Source organism: Sprattus sprattus (genome assembly GCF_963457725.1).
Source record: "Sprattus sprattus genome assembly, chromosome: 14".
NCBI lineage: Eukaryota > Metazoa > Chordata > Actinopteri > Clupeiformes > Clupeidae > Sprattus > Sprattus sprattus.
In genome coordinates, this window is record NC_137912.1 from 31,727,716 (window position 1) to 31,752,551 (window position 24,836).

The window sequence follows — 24,836 nt, forward strand, 5'->3', positions numbered from 1 at the left end:
TGGGATTATCCCTTACCTACCCCAAGGGGCGGCCCTAGCACATTTGGCACTCTAGGCAAGCTTCACTCATAGACATATGAGGGTATCTTTGTTGTTCTGTTTTTGTTTGTTTGTTTGTTTATTGTGAAAGGGTCTAGTGTGTTACATTTAGCTTGGAGAAGTCTTAAAATAGGCTCCAAGTGACATTATCTCGGGGTGTAATTATTTCTCCAAAGGTCGTGTTAATCAATGAGTGCACCTGAATTGTGCGGTATTTGTTGAGGGAGACTTGGGCTTGTTTTGATTTTGTATTGGTTGCGGATGCAATAAATCTTGTCTGTGCTTCAAATGTAAATATATTTATTGTCTCTCTGTATTATGAAACTTGCATATTTACTAAGCACAAACATTTCAGGTGTCATGGTCATAATAGTTCCAGAGTTTCGTTATACTGACTTACTGAGCTAAGTGAATTGTTGAAATTGTTATCTTGGTAAAAGGAAACATCTCTGCAACAATATTGGAATGAATGCGGTTACATAGTCAGCTTTACTTAAAGTGTATTGTAAGATATAGCTTGTTAGACTTAATGCACTTAGAGTTAGACTGTAGGTCAAGTATCTAACGTAAGCAACACTTTTACTGTATAGATAGCGAGCACGTGTATCACATTGGTTTATAGTCTGTCAAATTAGTTCTAGTTATTGGTGTTCGTTGGCATAAAAAGTTAGTCTTCTCTTATAAGCCTAGGTAGTACATCTGATTAGAGCTAGCAACCATGAATTGCAGATTAAGGGGTCCCCTATCTCAGTGTTCATTTTGGCAGCTATTTTTAGATTCAGTCTTAAGACAAAAATGCATATTAGTTTTAGTCACATTTAGTCATAGTTATCCTTCTTAGTTTCAGTCTAGTTTTCGAAAACTCATTACAATTTAGTCTAGTTTTAGGCACATTTAAAATTCCATATTATAGCCACATTAAAAATTGTGGATGCAATTAGTCTCCAAGATACAGATCTCATGCCTACAGCTGAATTCGAATTTGTTTGTAATAAATAATCGAATGTGATGATGAAGTACGGTACGCAGCGTCTTAACTGCAGCTCAACTCAAGTATTACAGCAGCTAGCTTGCCGCTAACACTAACTGAAAACACATTGGAACATAGTGGCTAGGTAGCTAACTGCTAATAAGTAACATATATAAGTAACACATCAGCAGTAATGAATCAAGTGTCCTGATATTAAATGAACTACTAAATGTACCACTAACATGCCATTCTTAAATTAAAGCCAGTGACATGATGGTTAACGATTAACGAGTTAACGATGGATACCGACAGTTAGCATACCTAGCTAGGTAGCATTACCATTGGATTTCAATGGCAGTTATGCTAGCTCTGGCTATCCAGACAAAGGAGCCTTGTTTCTGGACACGTATCACTTGACGAGCGGGGGCAATACAGTCATCTGGAAAGTTTAAAATGATACTAAACGAAGGGAAATCTACTGTATGGAGATATTTCTGCTCAGTAGACAATGCAGATTCTAATTAGGCTGGAGGATATGTCCAATGTAAGAAGTGTGAAGTTTTAATGAAATATGATTGATGCAACTCTCGTTCTCCACAACGACATGGATTAACCTGGATGGCTGTAGGCTATGTAGTTTCAGAACGAACGTCAAAGATCTTCAATGGTAAGACTTGTCGGTTGTGCCTCTGTTGGTGTCTCGTAAAACGTGAGTTTTATTAAAGCATAGCGTGTGTAGTGTAGCTATTTCATTCCGAGATGGCATGGGAGTAAAAATGCTCCGCTCTGCTGCTGGTATACAGACAGCCGGAAAGGTTAACAAACGGAATGAAATAGCTACACATTACACACGATATGCCTTAATAAAACCCACGTTACTCACATACTGGTTAACACTGTTAGAGTGGGTGTATAAACTGTACCTGAAACTGTTGCCACTACATTCGTTTTAATATTTTGCACTCTCTATCTAACCACTCGTTCAGGTGTTTTCTTGAGTTGGTAAAGCCAACTACTGCACACGTAGTTCCCGAACCACTTTTCCTAGTTAAGTTTTCCATCCTTTTTCACACTGTGTCTCTGCGTCGATATTGGAGATACCTAGCAAAATAAACCTGAGCCTGGGTGAAGGCTAAATATCTCGCTAGCTATCATCACTCTATTCAAGATTGTATCAATAGTATATATAGGTTTTCTTTGGTGACTGTTGTCGGGCCTTTTGAACTGTCTGTGGGTTGTGAACGTAAACAACTCGCTAGCTATTACTACTACTGTATCATGATATAAAGCTTAATGGTGGTTTTCGATTTACATGATTTTTATGGCATTTAAGAGGTATAAACCTTGATGGTGGTTTTCGATTAGCATGATTTTTATGGCATTAAAGAGAGCTTCGCCTTCTCCTATCTCAGAGTGGGTGACGTCACAATGGCTCAACCTTCCACCATGTTAGTCAATGAGAGAAAAAGGTGATGAAAAAGAGGAATAAAAAAGGAGTGGCAAGGAGTACCGCCACGAAAAGTCATAGCAGGTTGCACCGGATCGGGCCGGACGTTTTGGTGTTTGAATGGCGTCTCTATCTCAATCGGGCGAGGAGTAGTTAGCTGCAAGAAAAACGGGGAGAATAAATAAAGAAAACTTGACAATAACAATACTGTGCTTCCCTTCGGGCAAGCACACTAATAAAGAAAACTTGACGATAACAATACTGTGCTTCCCTTCAGGCAAGCACACTAATAAAGAAAACTTGACGATAACAATACTGTGCTTCCCTTCGGGCAAGCACACTAATAAAAACAGTAAGGAACAGGAACATCGTTAGTGGATCACACAAAGGAAAGTATGCGCCCGCCGCACGGCATTATGGGGCGACTATGCCGGCACGTTACAGTATTATCATTTGTTAAATTTAGCTTTGTGGTATGTATTTTTTCGCTTCAATGTCGTTAAAATAATAAGTTATTTCGCGCATAGGCATACGTGATATTGTTGGAGGAAGTTTGTTTTGTAATTAGTTGCAGCAGACGAGGTGCTGTCGAGTGGCTGTTCCCATAAATCCATGTAAATGTTCGTCATTCACAATAATGTTTGATAACCCCCTGAAGAAGTTGTATTAATGTTTTCCCATGTGTTGTCTATCTGCGCATTATACACTGTTTCTCCAAAATCAGTTTGATCTCTGAAATACTGTGTTCATTAGTGTTTTCATGATAACATATTGTAGCAACCCTTAATGTGTATTGTACATCATAAGTACATTTGCCTAGCCTGACGATGTCATACTCATGATTCTAGTCAGAATATGAGTCTGATACCGAACCATTGGGCTTTGATTATGGGGTGTGTTTCAACGAACCAGGAAAGAAAATGCCTATTCGCTGAATTGGATACCTAGAACCAATCAGAGCAACGTAGTATTATCATCTGATAGATTAAACTTTTACCTGATCCCGTAGGAAGGACGGCAAAAACATCTTTTCAATCGACAAATGCCTTGATCGCGTTTCTCTGTTCCTCTTTCAAAATGAATGCGCTGTCAATGTCTGTTGAGATATGCCTGCTCACGTTAATTAATTAGCATTAAGGCTACAAGCTACAGTTTGTTTCAATGGGTTTTTTGTGTACACGTTAGCAATGATCTAACAACAATGGTCTAGAGAGCTTAAGTTAAGACAAACAATACTCTGCAACATCCGTGTTGCACATGCACAACTAACCGAGTCATTGTAGACATTAAAAAGTCGTGTAGATCAGTGGTTCTCAACCTTTTTTGCTCCATGACCCACATTTTTAGATAACAGTGCAGTTGCGACCCAACAATTAATAATCAGCATGAATCATCAGGCCAATAATTTAACAATTGTATTATTATTTTATTATTATGATTACTACCACTACTAATACTCTACCACTGTTTAACCATTGGAAACACATGCAACTGTTTAAAGTCAGGATCAGTTATGCAATCATGGACTTCTGAACTTCTTTGAACAAAAATGGACTTTAGCCATACATGTTCAACTTCTTAAGAAGAATCCATGGACTTACATGTTCACCTTTTTAGTCAGAGATGGACTAACATGTTCCACTTATCACAGGACTTATGTTGATTTATTAAATGAGAAATCCTTACTTACATGCTCAACTACTTAATGAGAAATGGACATGTTCAAATAGTAAATGAGATCCCTGAATGTTTTCCTGTCATCGAGGCTGCCCCATCCGTTGTCACACCAACACACTTTGACCAGGAGAGCTGATTGAGATAAAGTATGTGTCCATTGCAGAAAAAAATCTCTGCTGCCTGCAGTGGTAAATGTTGGCAAATCTGAATTAAATAAGAACTGCTCTTCAAAGTCATCATTCCGAACATACTGCACGTAAACCAAGAGAATGGCATGGCTAGCCACGTCTGTGGATTCATCGAGTTGTAAGGCGATATAGTCAAAAGTGCAGAGACGTTCAGTGAGCTACTGCTCAACATCATTTGACATGTCACATATCCTCACATGAACAGTGTCGTTTGTCACGGGAATTGTCTTTAAGTTCGCTGCTTCTTTTTCACCTATGAGTGCAGTGCACAAAACGATGGCAACTTCTGCAACCGTATGGGACGTTTTGCTCTGAGCTAGCCGGTAGGAGACCTAAACAGTGATGGCACGTTAAAAAAAAATGTTTTTGTTTGTTTAGTTTTTTTGGGATGCCTCGAGGCTTCAGGCTTTCATTAGCCAGTATTTTGTTGCATGGCACACACAACGGCGGGTGCTCACCATTCACGCAATACGTAAATCCATATTTCAGAAATACCGGGTCACACGCCTGTAAAACTCCCTCTTTGGTTCTTCAGAAGAAGTCGAGAGCTGGAACTCGTTTTACACGTTGACTTTTTGCCTACACTAGTCGCCTCTAGACATTCTCCGGTCATGTCAGAGCATATTATTGCGCAATACATGTTGCATACATTTGAAATATCTTATATGCAAATTTGATTGTCTGAATGTTCGAACATGTTATCGTTAGATAGGCCTACATGCAAAACCATTACCGGCTTATATAGTTTAATGTCAGAACTGGGGGCAGGGATTCCCTTATGGACAGAGGGAGCATGGCTTGAAAAAAAGGTTTTACATTTAGAATTCGTCTCGCGACCTTTTCAGAAACTCTGGCGACCCAAATTTGGGTCGCGACCCAAGGGTTGAGAACCACTGGTGTAGATAGCTTAATTCACATAAAATATTCCCCACTAAGCACTCGAGACGCGGCCATCTTGGTCGGAGTTCGAATCTACCGGTTAATTCAACTCAAGCGTTGGTATCTGTCCATCAACGTATAAAGCCCGCCCTGACAATTTGATTGGTCCGGTTTTATCCTACCAATGAAACTCTCTCCCAATTAGCCCAGAGCCAGACCGGGACTCTGTTCCATTTTCCCTACCTACCGTACCTACCGTACCTATACTTATACGCAGTACACAGTACACACTCACTAGGTACGCAGATTCTCAGCAGGTGAGTGCTGCTCCAAATCTAATACTCCGTGGTGCACTTACCGGAAATTACGATCGCGACAAGCCCCGCGTTCGTCTTTTTCGAGCTGAGCGGCTCTGCCTGGGTCCGCCTCTTCCGCTACGTTGACAAGATGGCGGCCGTTGAGAATGGACAGTGTACCCTGCTTCCACACTCAGCGTTTTGACCGTTATGAGTACAGATACGGGTCCTTTGGGTATACTTCTTTTCGACGCGGAAATGGGAAATCGGAAAACGGAACACCCTACATACTCACACTAAGGATGGTAGGTACGGTAGGTAGGGAAAACGGAACAGAGGGCAAATCTCCCTGACCAAAAATGTTGTGGGCGGGGTTTGGGCTGGTATCCAGGCTAACATTTGCCTGCACCTCGCAAGGTTGCAATATCATTTCTTTCACCTGTCTTTACAACGGTAAGGAGAGCAAATTGATGAGTTCTGTAATCCGGCCCGTCTATCATGCACGCCGCTTGCTCCGACAACACCAATGAAGAACATACCCCTCCGTTTCCGTTGGCTCATTTTACCCTACTGTTAGATTTCTTTTTTAATGTCATTATATTGGTTGGAGATATAGAAGGGGCGCCAAAATATGCGCCCGGGGAAAAAAAAAATGTATAATTGTGTGTTTTTTTTTTGTTTTTTCGGGCGCATTATTAGGCGGCCGCCTATACCGCCTGTAGGAAAGTCCGCCACTGCCTACCCCACTCCCACAAGTGCTATATTGCTTCTATAAAACAATTCTACAGTCAACAAATTCACATTTCAACACGAAGTTATTGATTAAAAATGGTTTATTTCGCATTGTTTCTCCGCAACAAAAAATAGTTCCATTTTCAACATCTTGGTTTGGAATAGATTTTTGAATGCGCTTTCATCGCGGAGTGATTTATTATTAGCTGTGAAAAGTCTATACACCAGGCTGTTTTGGCCACTGCACTTTGCCAAGGCGTTACTGAAGCGTCTGCGCCTGTAAAAAGAGGCTTATGTGTTTTCAAACCCTATGTGTATTCGAACCCTAGCGTGACAAATGGCAAAAAATTTCATTCTCGACCGGCCAGAAGTTGAAGAGATTATCCACCACATCCACGTCCCCGATTGAAGCAACTAGTTTCATGTGTCATGTTTCAAAAGTCATGTGTTGCAAACAGAATGGCCATTTCTATCTTGTGGTAGATCATGATACTAATCGATGTAAAGAAACAGTAGTTGATGTAGTTATGGAGCATACTTTTTTTCTAGCAACTTCGGGTAGAATACATATCTGTTCACATCGCATAATCTGTGCTTTCCTGAATAACGTATTCTGATTCGGGTGCATCCATCCACTCTGATCATTGTACTGATAAGTTTAACGTGTTTGTCCCCCATGTAGGCCGTAAGGTGAACACTGTTTTCGTTTCAACCCGCTCCACTGTCTGGCATCTACACAATCTTTAGCTCATAAAAAAGAACGAGTCCTGCTAACCTACCAAAACAAAGTTTGTCGCTGAAGTTCCAGTCGATTGTCGATATGTCTTTGTTTTATGCAGAACTAGAGTCTTCAGAGCGTAATAAGATTTTGCCCGTGGCACGGTTCGACACGTGATCATGCTACACCAATGAGAGGGCTGCTTTTTGTCAACAGAATGCAAAGATGGCCGCTCCCGTGTGGTTAGTTTCAACGTTACCGATAGAGGAAGACACCCGAACATCCTCAAATGTGGGCTAAATTGATTCTAATTAGTGCTGTATACATAGCCGCGTCCAAGAAGAACAATAAGGCAAATATACGATAATGTTATGTTTATGTTAAGTCATTTAGATCAAGTTTGACATACATGGAAATACACCTTCGCCTACTGATGATCTAATATGGACTGCCCAGCACACCGAATACATCAAGGCAAAGACTGTACTTCCTACGTCAGCTGAGGTGATCTTAACTGTGAGAAATCATAGGCTTAGATGATACACAAACAATTCCATGCAACATTGTAAGAAGTCATGAGCATTTCTTAGAAATCACAAAGAAATGAGGACATCGTCTGACAGATGAATAAAGACAAGAATTATGACTCTGGATGTCACTTCCACCAGCTCCAGAGGTGATCCTTGAGCTGGTTCACTGCCCCTGCAAAAACTATGTTTGCCTGCGAGTTTAACCAACTTTGACACTATGGTTTTAAAAAAATGGGCAAAAACTTAAGGTGGCAACAACCACACACACACTCCACATACACACACACACAGACACACACCCCACATACAGTACACACACATTTCACTCCACATCGACACATACACACGCACACACACACTCACAGGTGAGATTTCATTCACAACAATAAACCCTCATTCCCCTATAACATTACAGCTCCACTCCCAGATTCTCTCTCTCCCACACACACACACACACACACACACACACACACACACACACACAGAAATACAATAATCACCCCAACTTTAGAAATCCAGCGAGGGGGTTGACTTTTCCTCATTGATCTGGAGCACTCACACCTAATTGTAAGCCCTGTCAGACCCTCTTTGTAATTGTGATTAACATTAAATAAGGGTTAAATACATTATATCAATAAGACACAGCACAAAATACAGAAGTTATAAGGATGATTAGTGCTACGGCCCAGTGGTTGAGAAACACTGCACTAGGACATCAAGTCTGAAATGCCATCAGCGGTTGCACAGTGAAGAAAAGCCACGTAAATGCTTGAATTCTGAAGTCTGAAGTTTGCTGTTCTCAAATGAATATGTTGATACTCATGCCAATGTGGAAAAACTTCTAAACAAGCTGGGTCTTTGAAACGTCACCTGATAGTACATGGCAGGGAAGGTCCACATAAATGTGCCTGACCTTTTATATGTTTACAATATGTAAAGGCATTTTTACTGGCATTTTCATATGCAAAAACATACTATGTGGGAAAACATTTACAAGGTCTTCAACTCTGTTTGTGTGTGTGTGTGTGGAAGAGAAGACTGGAGAGAAGCCTCGTGAAGGTGCCCAGTGTGTGCACACTCACACGCACACACATGCACATCCTCATATAGGCTGTAAGGTGAACTCTGTTTTCGTTTCAACCCGCTCCACTGTCTTGCATCTTCAGATGTGGCAGTCATTGCTGTAAGTGTGCAGACAGATTTGCCATGCACTTTATATGTTTTCACAGGGACTGGCAACAGGACATGTATCATTGACATTACCAAGGTGTCATCAGCTCTTGGAACCAGTGTGTGTTCAGCCTTGATCAGAATTCACACATTCTCTGGGTGTGACTCCACAAGTGCCTTTTATGGCAAAGGAAAAAGAAAGACATTTTCTGTTGCATGTGAGAAAGATGAGTACTAAAGGCTTTTAAAAGTTTAGGTACTAACATTAACTTGGAGCAGTCAACATTTGCATTTCTTTGCCGGAATGTATGCCACTTATATGATCAGCCAGCTGCTGATAATGTAAATGAAGCTAGGTACAAGGCTTTCTGTATGACATCATCAGCCTTGCCAGAATTATCCATTCCCCCTACCACTGATGCCCTCCATCAGCACTGCAAAAGGGAAAACTACCAGGCTGCAATAATGAGGTCCTCTCTCAAACAAGATATAAGTGCTCCATCACATGCTGGATATGGTTGGCAAATAGAGGATGGGAACTTGCATGTCACCTGGATGACTAGAAATCCGGCCCGACAGTGATTTGCATGTGATACACTGCGGCTGCAAAGGTGCCTGTGAGACAGACAGATGTTCCTGTTTTTCTGCAGGATTGTGTTGCACAGACCTATGTCGTTGCTGTAATTGTGCCAACACAAAAGAATCTAAGGAACTGGAAGATAACTGTCCTGAAACTGACAGTGAGGACTGAGTGTCCTTAATCTGTTATTTCTTATTCAGTTTTGTACAGTTTTATATATCATATTTCATTCTTCATAAAGAGTGTTTTTATGGTTAATCAGTGTTGTTTTCATTTGTGGAAGAATGAATGAACAAACAGATGGTCATTGGTAAGTACAATTACTGCCTTTTATTGATACAATGACGGAGGTTTATTTGTCACATAGAAATACAACTGTTTGCCTGACCTCAGTGTTTTGAAAAGTCCATGGTCAGGATGTTAGGAATCCTTTACAATACCTTGGGCCCTGGTAAGTAGTCTTTTCTTGTAGGTCTCCTGCAGAATATGGAGAGATGCTCTGATGATGCGGTGCTGCAGTCACAGGCTGTACAGTTCCCATACCAAGTGATGCTGTCAGGACACACAGCTGATGGGTGCGGATGATCTGAACTTCCTCAGTTGACGTAGGAAGTACAGACTTTGCCTTGATTTATTCGGTGTGCTGGGCAGTCAATATTAGATCTTCAGTAGGCTAAGGTGTATTCCCATGTATGTCAAACTTGATCTAAATGACTTAACATAAACATAACACTATCGTATATTTGCCTCATTGTTCTTCTTGGACGCGGCTATGTATACAGCACAAATTATAATCAATTTAGCCCACTTTTGAGATTGTTCGGGTGTTTTTCTCTATCGGTAACGCTGAATCTAACCACACGGGAGCCGCCATCTTGCCATTTTGTTGACAAAAAGCAGCCCTCTCATTGGTGTAGCATGATCACGTGTCGGACCGGGCTCCCGGGCAAAATCTTATTACGCTCTGAAGTCTCTAGTTCTGCATAAAACAAAGACATATCGACGATCGACTGGAATTTCATCGTCGAACTTTTTTTTGGTAGGTTAGCACGACTTGTTCTTTTTTATGAGCTAAAGATTGTGTAGATACCAGGCAGTGGAGCGGGATTCATTTTCTAAAGGAATTTTCGTGCTTCACCTTGCGGCCTAATGAGGTTGTCTATGTTTTTCCTTACACCGGTCTCGGCCAGGTAGCATACGAATTCTAATGCGGTGCCATTACAATTTGGGTCACTGAGCTACCTGAGGATGCAGTAAGGGTTCAAATACACATACGCGTCTTTTTTCAGGCGCAGACGCTTCAGTAACGCCTTGGCAAAGTGCAGCGGCCAAAACAGCCTGGTGTTTTTACAGCTAATAATAAATCACTCCGCGATGAAAGCGCATTCAAAATTCTTATAATTCCAAACCAAGAGGTTGACAATGGAACTATTTTTGTTGCGGAGAAACAATGCGAAATAAAACATTTTTAATCAATATCTTTGTGTTGAAATGTTAATTTGATGACTGTAGAATTGTTTTATAAAAGCAATATAGCAATCGTGGGAGTGGGGTAGGTAAGGGATAATCCCTTGTGTGTTGTTGCCTAATGAAACCTCGGTGGCTACGGCCGAACACCACCCGTACCTCCCTGCCTTGCGCTGGAAAGTTGAGAATAGTTCAACTTCTAAGCGCACCTAAAAAACGCTACAAAGACGCAACGCGTGGTGGAGAAGGGGTACACACGCAAAGCGCGCCGTACCATAGGAATCAATGCATTTGCTCGCGTCCCGTTTTATAAAAATGCGTATGTGTATTTAAGGTAGTAGGTTACTGGGAAGGTACACGCGTAGCCTACCTACTCTCCTCGTCCTGATTGGTCTGCTGTCAGAAAGGCGCTTCACGTCACCCAGCGCTTTTCTAAAAAGTTGAGAAAATTGAACTCAAAAAGGCGTTGGTGCTGCGCTTTTTAAAAACGTCCCTCACAATTTTTTGTTTTTATTTATTTTCAGCCGGTGATATTTACCCCACGCGTCTTTTTTCAGGCGCATACCCTTATGTGTATTTCAACCCTTAGGGCTCAGATACACATATGCGTCTTTTTTCAGGCAGAAACGCTTCAGTAACGCCTTGGCAAAGTGCGGCGGCCAAAACAAAAGCGGTACGCTTCCTTGCCTTGCGCTGGAAAGTTGAGAATATTTCAACTATTCACACCTAAAAATCGCTTCAAAGACGCAACGCGTAGTGGAGAAGGGGCGCACGCTTTAAACGCGCCGTACCATAGGAATCAATGCATTTGCTCGCGTACCGTTTTTACAAAAACGCGTATGTGTATCTGAGCCCTTAGAGAGTAGGCCTAGAGCGACAAATGAATCAAAATACATGTGAGTAGACTTCTGAGTCCGAACACTATTCAAGAATCAAACTAACAAGAACAACACAGCGGTTGCATAGCTTATGAAGAAACAAACCATGTGTGTTCCAAGTTTACCCATGCACACAAGGCCACGCCATGTTCTGACGAACTCAAACCGCAGTAGAACCAGATATTTATTAACTTTCTCTTGCGTTGCGAACCAAAGTGTCGAACTCCACTACCTGGGTGCCCTATGGTAAAGTGTGCCCGATTACCAATGCGAACTTGTTTACCATTCGCAGAGGCGGGTCTTGTAGTTCTATGTGACGTATCAAACAGCAACGTATGTTCTTGGTTGTCACGCAAAAAACTATCCTACCCAGAATGCAGTGGATTTTCTGTGGCGTCTCACCTCGCGCCTTCCCTCTCGTCTCACCCCAAAGTTGCCATCTATCGGTGTTGTTGTTGGAGTAATGATGGCGGCAACGGGATGCGGATCCGTTACTGTGCCAACTGTCGGAGTCACAGGTGGTGTGGCAGCAGCTCGAGGTCGGTTTCCCGGCCGACCATTTTCATCTCGTAGCCGTTTGCGATCAGAGAGACGATGGCAGTTAAGCCGGTCAAGGACAGAACCTGACGACAGTCCGAATGGAGGCCTGCGGCCTTCCTGCCTGGCACTTGGGTTGAACGAAGACCAGTCTCATCTGCGCTTGCTGGGAATAGAAGCAAGCCACAAGAGCCTAGGAGAGGTTGGGTACAGCTCAAGTGGAAGCGAAGAAGTAAGTTAACTGTGAATAGAACCTTACTCCAAAATGATTTTGATTTAGTCGTTGTTCATGATGTGTGTTTATCTACGTTGTTGAATTCGTCATCTGTGATCAGAGATTAAATGCGCACCTACCATGTCGTTAGCGAATGTTGTGCGGTAGCAACAGCCAGTTAGCCCTGCGCTAGCCAAAGGTTGTTCGGTGGGGATTCAACAAAGAATATGCAGTTGCTAATGTATTTCACGTCAGAAGGCTAATGCTAGATACGGAAAGCGCCCCCCTCATGGGTTTTCGCAATATATCATCATTGCGATCTTAGAAGGTACAATGCTAAATAAGGGTAACTTAATTCAACATCGGGTTTGCAATATAATAAACATGCAATATTTCCAGTGGCAAGTAAGCTAATGTAGCAAGCAAAGCGACCAGCCGTGCGTGATATCGAGGAGGAGGGGGTGGGGATATCCACTGTTGTAAGTGGTAAGTAAGATACTATACGGGCCTCAACTGAGTTTACATTTGTGTAGCTGGTTATCCTGGTGTTTCAGAAAGTCAAATTGATATTCTGATGTTTTCTCTTGGACAAATGTTGTCATTATTATCAATGGCAAGCGGTAAGGTTAGCTAGCTATGGTAACATTAACTAGCGAGATTTAGCAATGTGGTGTAGTTGTGGAGTGCTTGGAAGTACTGGCTCATGGAGGGAAAGCACATCGCCACAGCTGCATGACTATGATTTTGTTTTCGGTATAAAGAAAATGCCATTATGAGCACCACATCGGAATGCCGATTTTAGATCGCTTTAACTTGGTGTTGTTCGATGGCTTACATACATCTCTGTACCAGGCTATCCTGGTCAGGTAATGTCAGGTGTATCTAAGTCTCTGTATCCCGTGCAACGATGAATGTTTTACTGTGACAGTCAGTATGCAGGAAATGCAGAGACGGTGTTAATTAAACAAAAAAATAAAAGGTGGAAATATTAGGGCAAGTAATGAAGAGTTTTCCAATAGAAAAGTTTTCCCCTCAGTAGATAAGCTAAATGCTACAAAAGGTTATGTGTTAAGCAAGCACTAGTGTGACTAGTAAAATACATGCTAAGCCCTCACCTACTATCGTGTATGATGTCATATTTCTCGTTAACACATCAGCTGCACAGTATTAAATCAGAAGCCATCATAATTCGGTGCAGAACATGTAAGTTGCTGTATTTATGGGTGAATAGCATTCACCAAGACCCCAGCAATCATTACTCACCCACGTCTCTCCCTCTTCAGAGATACTGAAAGTGCTGCTTTCACTGGCTGTTGATCAAGCATATGTTGTTTCAGTGTGTACCTTATTCATCAGCACTGTGTTCTGGCCATGACTTAACTGTGGACTTGCATAATTGTCATTTCAACCATATACAGCTAATATAGTACACCGCCAGATGAAACAGCGTCCCTTCAGGACCATACTGCTACATAGAACATCGCCACTAGCTACTAGAAACCGATGTTAATGTTCATACTTTTAAATTCCCATTGCTGATGCTGACACTAGTGCTCCAGACTTTGACTTAAGGCACTTTACCACTGTAGGGACTTTAACTTGGCTTGATCGTTGTCTTCAGGAACCACCAGACCTACAAGTTGATGTATTCATTTTGATCTTTGACCATAACATCAATTCTGAACATGAAAAAAATTAAACATATGTCTAGCGGCAGGGGCGGATCTACTTTCGCGGCAGTGTGCACTAGTGTCCCAACGTAATGACACTGCCTTGCCACCCCAGTTTTGAGCTGTGATTGTATTCTTTAATATACACTTTCAGTGACGTTTGATACGAGCATCAAGATGGTTAACAAAATGTAAGTCATGAATGTGTGACAATAAAGAGAGAAAACTGATTTTAGCCGATCATGTTTCATTACTGGTGAATCTTTGGTCTGAGCTCCACCCTCCAAAGCCTTTATCATGTCCTCTGTAGCGTCAATAATAGATATTTAGATTTTCACGGCATGGTGATCATCAAATTGTTATATTTTTATGAGGAGGGTGTAATCTACCTGAAATATCAGTGGTCAGAGCCTTCTCTAGGTTTGCTTGATATAACATCCTCGTAAATGCAACCTTAAACCAGGGTAGGCCTAAGGCCCAATCTCAATACTTCCCCTTGCTCCTTATCTTCCCCCTTACCCTTGAAGTTGCGCTTTCATGTGAGAGCTAGTGGTGTCTCAATACCCAATTTGATCAAGATTAAGGGATAAGATTGAGGGCTAGATGGCCCTTGGAGTTAAGATGATCGGAAACCTTACTTGCTCCTCCAAGGGCTATCCCAGAGCACACAGCGAAACCAGCTCGGGAATTTTCAAAAAAACATGGCTGCTTGAAGTGAGGAATATTTTACATGAATAAAGTATCTACACAACTTTTTATATGTTTATAATGACTCGGTTTGATCTGAAATGTGCTTCACGAACGATGCAGAGTATTGTAGGTCTTAACTGAAGCTTTCAAACAGTAGTTTTAGGTTACAGCTAACGCGTATGCCACCACTTCATAGGATTATATGGTAGCTTGCTAGGACTAGCCTGACTCCATGCATGTGTACAGATAACTTTATTATCCACGAATTACATTTGATATCTGTGAATAACAGCATTTGCTTTGCAGACATCGATCCGTGCTTTACATACCGTCCACAAAACAATTACGACAGTCTAGTTTTGTGCTCTATACAGTCGTATATTTGCAACCATAATTGAAAGTTTTTAAATTGCTAGTTTCATAGCTCATACAGTCACGCATGTAGATAACTTATCCGCAAATTCCGTTTGATATCTATGACAGCACTTGTTTGAAGACATCGACCTGTGCTTTACATGTACCATCCTGTATTATCCAGGGATGCCAAGTGACGTACCCGAAACCGAGTGGCGTCTCATTTCATAGGGGAAAGTTTTCAGTCCTTGGCCCTTACACTTGCAAGTGCTAGGGTCAAGACAAAGACAAAGACAAAGAAAAAGGGGCAATGGGAAGAATCAAGATTCTGCCTAAGTCATTCTTTGCTGTGTCAGTTCAGTTTGCCAAAGAAGGCTTTATTGATGTTGACAAATAAACAATATTGATTATTGATCTGCATTTTGTCAATATGCTTTTGAGGCATTGATGTATTAAAATTAGCCAGCATTTAAATGAGATGCTAAATGTGTGCTTTCCATTCAGTTCTCCTTCCATTTGATGTAGTGTGGAATAATAGCTTTCCAAGACCACTAGGGTGCCCCGAGTCTTGCATAGGTATTAGTGGGTAATAGGGATGTCACGAGAACCGATACTTACGGTACGATACTTACGGTACCTTTCGGTACTAAAATAACAAAACACCGACGATACCCATTTTTTTGAAGCACCGTAGGTGCCATGAGCGCCGGTGCCAGCTGTTAGAATCGGTGCTGCGCTTCTTCTGGAAGTTTTGACATGTTTTTCACACGCAGATCTGCCATTTACTATTGTAAACAATGAAACTAGTTTAGGCCAGGTGTGAAGTGTTGCCAGACTGGAAATGGCGTATCATATCATAGGCTCATTTTGGAGGATAATTATCATATCTGGCAACACTGGGAAGGCGGTCGACCAATGAGAGCACGCGCAAAAAGGTGCAATGTAACGGAGATACCCTTTCCAAAAGACGTAATATTAGTTGGTGAAACACAAAGATCCGACGAGGCTTAATCCCGGACGCTTTTGCAAATCCCTGCTGGACGCGTTTTTTAGGTCTGGAAAGAGGACATGTTCGGGTAAAACAGGGCATCTAGTCACCCTACTTTTGAACATTATGCAAACGATGCTACCGTGTTCTTCAGAAAAATAAACTAAAATTACTAGGAGAGGGGCAAAAAAGGCCCCCATAATTTTAGCCTATATGACCCGGTCAGTTGCCATTAAATGTTCTAAATTTTGGCCTTGACTGATTGTTGCGTGAAGAACCGAACGTTCTAACAAAAAATATTTAGAGCGCTTCCTAATCAGACCTGTGACTGCGAGAGTGAGGAGAAATGAGGATCAGCGCAGTCTCTGTCACCATCTCAGGTTCTAAAAGATAAAATTCACACACCCAGCGACTGTCAAAAAATTTAAGTTAGGCCTGGGGTGGAGGATGACGATGACAACGAGAAAAAGACCTGATTTTTTTTTTTCAAGGCATGTCAGACTTGTGGACAACAAGTTGCCCAAGTCGTTGTAAATCCAGCACAGGCAAATTTTTTGCTGACTTCATCAAGGGGAGCGAAAACATACAGCTACACATGGCCTTTCGTCACCAGGCGCCAAGCAACACGCCATCGCCTACGGTGAATGATAACTGGTAATAATACTTTTAGAAATGATTTAGTTTGGTTAAGCTAGTTTAATGTTAGCTATCTTTGATGGTGAGTTAGCTACAAAGGCTTGCTTGCAAGCTGACTTACTAGTCTTAACTGTATTTCCTGTAGGCCTACTATGGTAGGTACAACATGATTCAAGGTAACACAAAAATCCATAAATATGTGTTATTATTATAAAAAAAGAAAGAACGCATCATATAATATATATTAATAATGACGCGTCGACGATACAAATCCGCGTCGACCATTTTTCACAATCGACGTCGTCGATTTCGTCGACTAATCGTTGCAGCTCTAGTTGTTTTTACTACATTTCATTATTCAACTATTAACAATCGTTTTTTTCTTTTTTATCTTTTTTTTTTTTGGCAGACGCTAACCGAGCTACCGGTACTTTTCATTCGGAATTGCGAAATAGCTGCGAAAAGCGAATTATTCTGAGATGGCTCATGTTACCATGGAAACAATAAACAAAGCTTGGTTTAGCAGCTGCTGCATATCAGATATGGCTAACAGAAAAGTTGTCATTTTTCTTACTGATGGTCAATTATTAGTAGTTTAAGAAGTACTACTTCAGTATTTCAAAGAGAATGGGCTGTGGGAGCATAAGAACAGTAAGAGTCTAGCAGCAATTATCGTAGACATATATCTATAACTTATTGTAAGGTTTACTCTTACATGTTTGAAAACAGAACGTCTCATGGAGAATGCTTGCTAACGCTATTTCAGTTATGTTAAGTGCAATGTGGTAAATCAGTGAATTATCAGAGTAGCCGGTATTTTCGTTTGTTCTGGAAAGTTAACCTCCTCCACTTAGCAATCTTCAAACAAAAGATTGTGGGTTTTTTTTTTTCATATGTTGAATTTGAAAGTCACCTGCAGCTCAGCTATTTTGCACTTGCAGAGGCTTGATTGCTATTTTGAGTTCTTTTTAAAACTTTATTTACACTTTCTCTTTACTTTTAAAACTTTATTTGCACTTTCTCTTTACTTTTAAAAGCATATTTGCACTCTTCATTTGTATTACTATTTAATTTATTTATTATGATGATAACATTTGTATTAACTTGTTACTCAAATACATTTGAAATTCAAATTCCAACATTTTGAATCATTTTTAAAATGTATGGAAATAATCGTTAGATTAGTCGATTAATCGGAAAAAAAGTCGATAGATTAATCGATTACCAAAATAATCGTTAGTTGCAGCCCTAAAAACAACTCATAACCACAAAGAAATAAGAATAAACGTGAATATGATTGTCTAATTTACGTTGTGTGTTTGGTTTTTGTTCAAAAAATCTAAGCAAACACTTTGAATTTGTAGATTAATGCCCAATAGTCTTAAGGCTTTTGCATGCTTAACCAACTCACCTCGTACAACTTCACGAGAGACACGCCCTTTCTAATCGGATGATCGTACGACTCACCTTTACCTGCATGGTTCTACGTGGGGCTGTGGAGATTACCATCGGCTTATTATGATGTTACAAGGCCATTACATCATCATCAACAACAACAAAAGTAGAACTATAAAATAAGAAATTGTTTCTTTTTATCCCGTGTATTTTCCGTTAATGATCAGAGGCTGTTGTTGTGAAATTAATTAGGCTACTAACGACAATGACCAAGCTGGCAGTTATTGCCGAATATTTTCTATTATTATACCACACAAACAGTTTACGTCTACAATTCAGGTTCTTTTACAATTTAGGGTAAACGTACCTATTAAGCCCACCAAATCTGCTTTTCAGACATTAATAATATATACCGCCTAAATTTAAGTTTGAACATTTTAGTTAAAATGATAGTCTAATGTCTCATTTGAACTGACAAGAATTAATTTATACCAATTTTCAATGTTTATATTGTTTAATTTGTCAAAATATGTCAAAAGTCTGGCATGGGCTTAATGGGTACTTTATGTACTTTTTAAGCCCATGGGTGTTCCAAATAAGCCCACTTCATGATTTGTTGATAAATACATATATATATTAAAAGTACTAACAATCCAAACTTGTTCTATTGAAATATGTAGTCTCTTAGCTCTCAATAGCTATTTTCATTTTGTCTCTACTCCTTTCCTTTGGCCTGCAAATGGCATTTGAAATAGGCGTGATTATGCGTGATCAGCCTTTTCAACACAGAAAAAGCTCAACTTACAACATGTCTTCTTGGGAATGTAGCCAAAAAACTATACATGAACAAAATCAAAATTAGAATGGAAATGTATCTTCAATACTTCATCTTTCAATATGTGTTGCCATTTTGTCTGTATCTCTATCCTACATTGTACTGTTGGCATTTACAACTGGCCAAAATTTCTGGTCCAGACAGCTGGTTGAAAGTGCAGTTGTTTTTATCTAGATATCTGAAGACCTAATGACTGAAAGAAAGACAGTTTCCTGGTTCAATAGTAATATTCTAAGGTTAATAAATGAGTCAATTTCAGTAATTAGGTGAGATCAAAGTTAGGCAAGAAAATGGTTAAAAAGTCAAAAGGGAGAAAATCTCCATTGAAACACAGCCAAGTAGGCTTAATGGGAGAACATCTCCATTGAAACACAGCCAATTGGGCTTAATGGGAGCAGGTGGGCTTAAAGGGAACATCAGTGAATATCTGGTTAAAAGTCAGAATATTTTATTCTACACACATGACATTAAAGAAACAACTAAATGCCATTAATATGCTGCACTAACATAACATGAAAATAATTAATTGATCATGCATTTAAGTAATTAGCTATACTCATTTACATCCGCTGTAAATGGTGTGATTTTTTTGCTAGTGTTCCCTTTAAGCCCACTTGGTAAAAGATAAATAAAGATAAATACACACATATATTATCAATTTAATAGTATAATAATATATTCTGCATATAAAAAAGTAAACTTTACATGCTTATCATGCTTTATGCCATTGCAATGAACAATGCTATGCAGCAACTGTATTGATGCAGCATGTGAGCGGTTTGCTAGTATGCCAATATGCATATTTTCACTTAAAAAATATATATGTCTAATTCTAGTAAAATTCTAACATATGTTTTATTTAAAGCACTAATCTCTTAATTTTTGATAACAAATGAGTGCTGACCAAAAGAAGGAGCAGAAGTACGTCAGAAATGTTCTTTTTTCAGAGCATCAAAATACATGAAGTTTTTTTGTGTCTTCTCCTGGGAGCAGCAGGCACATGTCGCACATGTGCTTCGTTAACTCAAGATCGACACATCTGATTGGCTTACAATAAAAAGTATAGTTTATGTAACAAGCAGCTTCATTGGAAGAACCATGAACCAGCAAAAATGGTGATGTAGTTTTGTTTTAATTTGACTCAGAAGTCACAAGTGGGCTTATATGGTACGTGGGCTTAATAGGTACGTTTACCTTAGTTCTGTGTAACGGGCTGGATCACCCTGCAAAAATTGAAGAAAAGCTTTCACATGCATGACATGCCAGGTATACTGCAATAAGACACCAGTTAGTGTTTTGGCAAGCTTCTATCAGTGTCAGCTGGGCTGTTGGTGGTGGTTACAAGGTTTTTGCATGCCTTTTAGGTAATTAGGGTACTAGTTTTGGAACAGAATTCCGTATTGCTGCTTTAAGCCTAAATAAGTGTGTTTATTATTTTTGAACAAAGGTTAAATGTTTTTCACAAGTTTCTAAAAGTGCCCCCAATTTTTTGTGAAATGCCCCTGGATTTCAGTAAGTGGGGGCAAAAAATTGCCCCCTAAAAAATATGTAAATTTCCCACCCTGGCCTATAGCCTACCTTGGTTAGAATTAGATAGAGAGAGAAAGAGGGCATGTATCTTGCAAGTATCATGACTAAACTAGGGAAATTCACAGAATGTCCTAGTTCAATAAAGTTACACATAAATATGCAATTGGTTTGACAAAACACGATTACCCAATTTTTTGGTTTTGTTCGATGCCATAGACTCAATGTAGCCGATGTACAAGACGATTTGAAATTTCTGAAATTTCGCCGCGACCACACTGAACATTTTGATATATTTTGTATCAAATACGTCCTTTAAGAAGCTCAAAACTCATGTTCATCTTGTTAGCTGAATGGCTGCCCTGTTATATCCACGGTTTTGTTTTGCACTGTTGTTGTTTTTGCACAGTAGGCTACCTTTTGAAAAGATGCCTGGTAGTCTGGAATGTGTCTGGGGTGACTAGTTGTTGCACTTTAACCATTAATTGCACTTTATTATGTTGTGCTATGCTATATTGCACATGTTTTGTATGTCTTATGACATTTTGCTATTTTCACATATTTTAATAAAGAAGTTCATGTTTCAAGTACATGGAATCTTGGAAAATCCTTTTTTTAAATGTTTTTTACCGTGGTATCGAAATTGGTATTGAGAATCGTGTACTGACTACTGAATTTTTGGTATTGTGACACCCCTACTGGGTAACCTTGCTCACCTCTCTGCTTTTGAGCTGCTGGGTATATGATCCTTCTGCAGGGAAAGTAGCCTAATGTTATGGCAGACAAAAATATGGGAGTTTTGGGGAAAGGGCAAACAAAGCAACGTTAATGGTCATTTTGGATTCTGCATTGGTGGAGCTGGCAATACCTGAATACAACAAAAAAGGTGTGCAAAAGGTGCAAATCTGAATTTCTATACTTTTGGGAACACGACCACTCTAATTTCACATATACAGATATCATAGTGAAATGCAGAAACCTATAGTGTAAGGAAGTACACATGTACAACCAGGCTTTTAGCTAGGATTTTTTGAGGGGGGGTCCATTTTGTAATTGAACCTAACGCGCCGAAGCCCCGGTGACCCAGCAAAACTAGGGGGGTCTGGGGGCATGCTCCCCCATAAGATTTTTTTTTGAAAATAACCTTTTAAATAGTGTCCTCTAGTGGGTTTAAGGAAGATAAATTAACAAATTTAGATGTATTATATGGCATAAACATATTGAAGACATCCGCTGAGATTTTGTTTTGGATATGTGTGAAGCAGGAGCACCCTGACCTGGGAGAGAAAGCTTAGGAGCAGCTATACCCTTTGCCTCCATATATTTATGTGAGAACTCCTTCTCTGCAATGACTGTGATCAAAACAAAGCATTGAAACAGACTGTGCCTGGAGAAGAGCCTAATCAAAGCAGTTGCCTCCCTTTTTTTTTGAAAATAACCTTTTAAATAGTGTCCTCTAGTGGGTTTTAGGAAGAGAAGTTAACAAATGTAGATTTAAAATATGGCACAAAAATAAAAATATTGGAGACATCCGCTGAGATAGGTGCTAATTATAGTTAATGTCAGATATCCTCTGCTCAATTTTCAAACTCCCTCACTATATGACTTTTTGCTCGAGCAATATTCCATGACAAATGATACGATGCCAACGTGACAGTTTCAGAGTACTTCGTTCATAACAAAAAAAAAGCCGAGTCTGTTTCTCTGACTGACGTTTCAATTCAAAGTATGTACCTTGTGCTTGCACAGCTCTTTGCCTTTAGGAACTCCTGGGCTATATGTTAGCATTGTGTGTGGAGAGAAGGCGCTGTCAGGCGCTCCAAGTTAGAGGCTTTAAAATGCGACAGTGACGTCTGGCATATTAAGCAGAGGGGTTTTACATTTCGCTCCGCAAATAATTCCTTCCATTCAGGCAAGAACGTGCAGTGTTTATCTTCATATTTTCGTTTAGCTTTACGCTTTGCTGGATCCATGGCATTCTTTCAGTAGCTACTGCTAGTTTGGCTAGTAGTAACTCTCTGCGACTGGGTGCACACATTAGAATGTTTCATGTTTGGAACATTAACGTTACTTGAAGACATCTCTCAAGATCGCGTGATGACACAATATACATGAATAGATACCCCATTCAAATCGGACAGCTTTTTGTCTGTATTTCGAGCAAAATATGCATTTTAGATGTTTATTTTACAATATGAAAATTCTGTACACCAAGGGAAAAGTCAGTGAGCACTCGCGCTGGAGCCGAGCCCCACGTCAGCCGGCAAAGAGCTGCATGCGGCTCGCCACCCCTAATAGCGGTAAACTGTTGTTTTACGTGTTACAACGTGATTACGCTCATTAACGTTTGAACAATGTTGAGAGTTATTGTGAACACGTTTAAAAAAAGTTTGACTGAGTGAAAAAAGGGACGAAAACTTAAGGCGTCTGTAGGGCGTCTGCCTAAAAGTACTGCGTCCAATTTCTTATTATTTTAGAACAGTGCGTCCAAAAGACGCACGGACGCATGCCTAGCTAAAAGCCTGTGTACAACCTACAGTTGTGGAAAATATGATCACTAGGAAGAAATTACCAACTGACTCGCCACATGCCAAAAACATACCAAATTGTGTTGTGAAATTTATACTCGGAGATATGCAGCCACTTACCGTGGTAGAGAATCGTTTTTTCCTAAACCTGCAGGAGGAAATTAAACCAGAGATTTGGGTACATTGTCATTCACACTTTACCAATCATGTGTTGAAATAGAAGCATGAAGATGCAAAGACTTATGGTGCAACATGAGAAGGAGGAGGGCATCGCTCTTCCAACCGACTCCTAAATGTCACGAGCTACTGATAACTGGTAACTGCACAGCAACTGATTCAGCATTTGCTATGAACGCTTCTGTCCTGTAATTCTCTCCCGTCAAATGCAGTCACACAGCCTGTGTTTAAATCACGCAGACATGGAGAGGGAGTAGGATATTTTCCTGCTTGACCCCCAGTCTGTGTATGTTACTGACAATGTTCAGAATACACCAAATGACCTGCAGCTTTCGGTGCGAAGGTGTCATGGATGGTGGCAGTGTCTGTCTATCTCTCCATCGTATTGAACTCACTGATTTGCTTTAAGTTTGGTTTAGAATTTGAGTCTTTGTGAATATTACAGACATTATGTAGTATGCAACAAGCTGCAAGTACATCTGGCATCATCTTAATGTCAATATTATTTTATATAACACCACAGTCCTTTCAACCGCCCAAAAGTGTTTTTAACTCCCATCCTAGCTGAACTGAGGGTGTGCTTATTGTGACTGTTGTGACCGAGAGTTGATGATGCTGGGTGAAGACTTTCATACGCCATGGCTTGAGGGTGGTATACTGAACAAATGGAAATTGGTTCTAAAGATGCTAAAGATCATTTGCAGTGGGGGTGCAAATTCAGTCGACTGATTCTCACTGCAATGAATTTCATCTGGATTCTCGAAAACACACCACAGTATCATACAAATGCAATAATAGCAGAATAACTTTTTTTCCAATAAATACATACAAGTACTGTTTAAAAAGTACTTAAAATTGTGATTAGTTAAATCTCTTAACTAATCCCACACAATCCCTCTTTGCTAGTTGTCCTATCCACACGCTAAAGACTCTGTCATTACCTGTTGCTTTAAGGGACGAGTCCACTCGTAGCGAAACGGCTCCCGGGTCCAATTGTGATTGCTTTATTTGGAGATGAGTGTCGCTATGGAATTCCATTGAAGGAGATGTAATACATGTTATCTTGTGTGTATAAATGGAGGTATGGAGATATATAGTAGGGGTGGGTATCGCCAACCACCTCGCGATACGATACGCATCCCGATACAGGGGTCGCGATACGATATGTATCGCGATACATGCGATACGTACGTATACGATACGTATCCCGATATTTTAGGCTTATAACTTTTAGGCTTATAACTATAATTTAATTTTTGCCTGTAACTCCTTGACAGTACATCATAAAATATTTGTCACCTCATGTGGATTCTACAGAGACTCTGCTTTCAAATTATACCATCAACTGGATGATGGGTCAAAGTATGCAGGCAGGCACAGGAACCAAGTAGACGCTGTACAAAGAAACAGACATATGTAACCAAATATAGTTTTTTTTTAATTTTGCAGTAGACCAACAAGTACTCTCTAGTAGTGCATGTAATAAACACATTCACAAGGAAGTGGTGCAGAAATAAAGCTGCCTTTAAAAATAAGTAAACTTAAAACATAGCCTTTACAAGGCCGTAGTGTGAAAAGAGATTGCTTGATACAAGTAAAACATTTTAAAACATTAAACCTTACACGGCTTAAAATGGCCTTAACATGCCTGTGGTACAAATGAAAGCTGCATTTGAAATAAGCAAACTTAAGACATAGGCCTAGCCATAGTGCA

The 24,836-nt window shown here is 40.1% G+C and overlaps 1 protein-coding gene across 4 annotated transcripts in view; it reads left to right on the forward strand.

Moving 5' to 3' along the window:
- Positions 1–12,024: 12,024 nt before the first annotated feature.
- kmt2bb (lysine (K)-specific methyltransferase 2Bb) overlaps positions 12,025–24,836 on the forward strand; it is a 104,636-nt gene continuing 91,824 nt past the window's right edge. For all 4 annotated transcript variants that reach the window (XM_080851058.1, XM_080851059.1, XM_080851060.1 and 1 more), the window contains exon 1: positions 12,025–12,340. In XM_080851058.1, the coding sequence (XP_080707184.1) occupies positions 12,035–12,340 (306 nt within the window). In that variant the 5' untranslated portion in view covers positions 12,025–12,034. The remainder of the gene's footprint in view (positions 12,341–24,836) is intronic.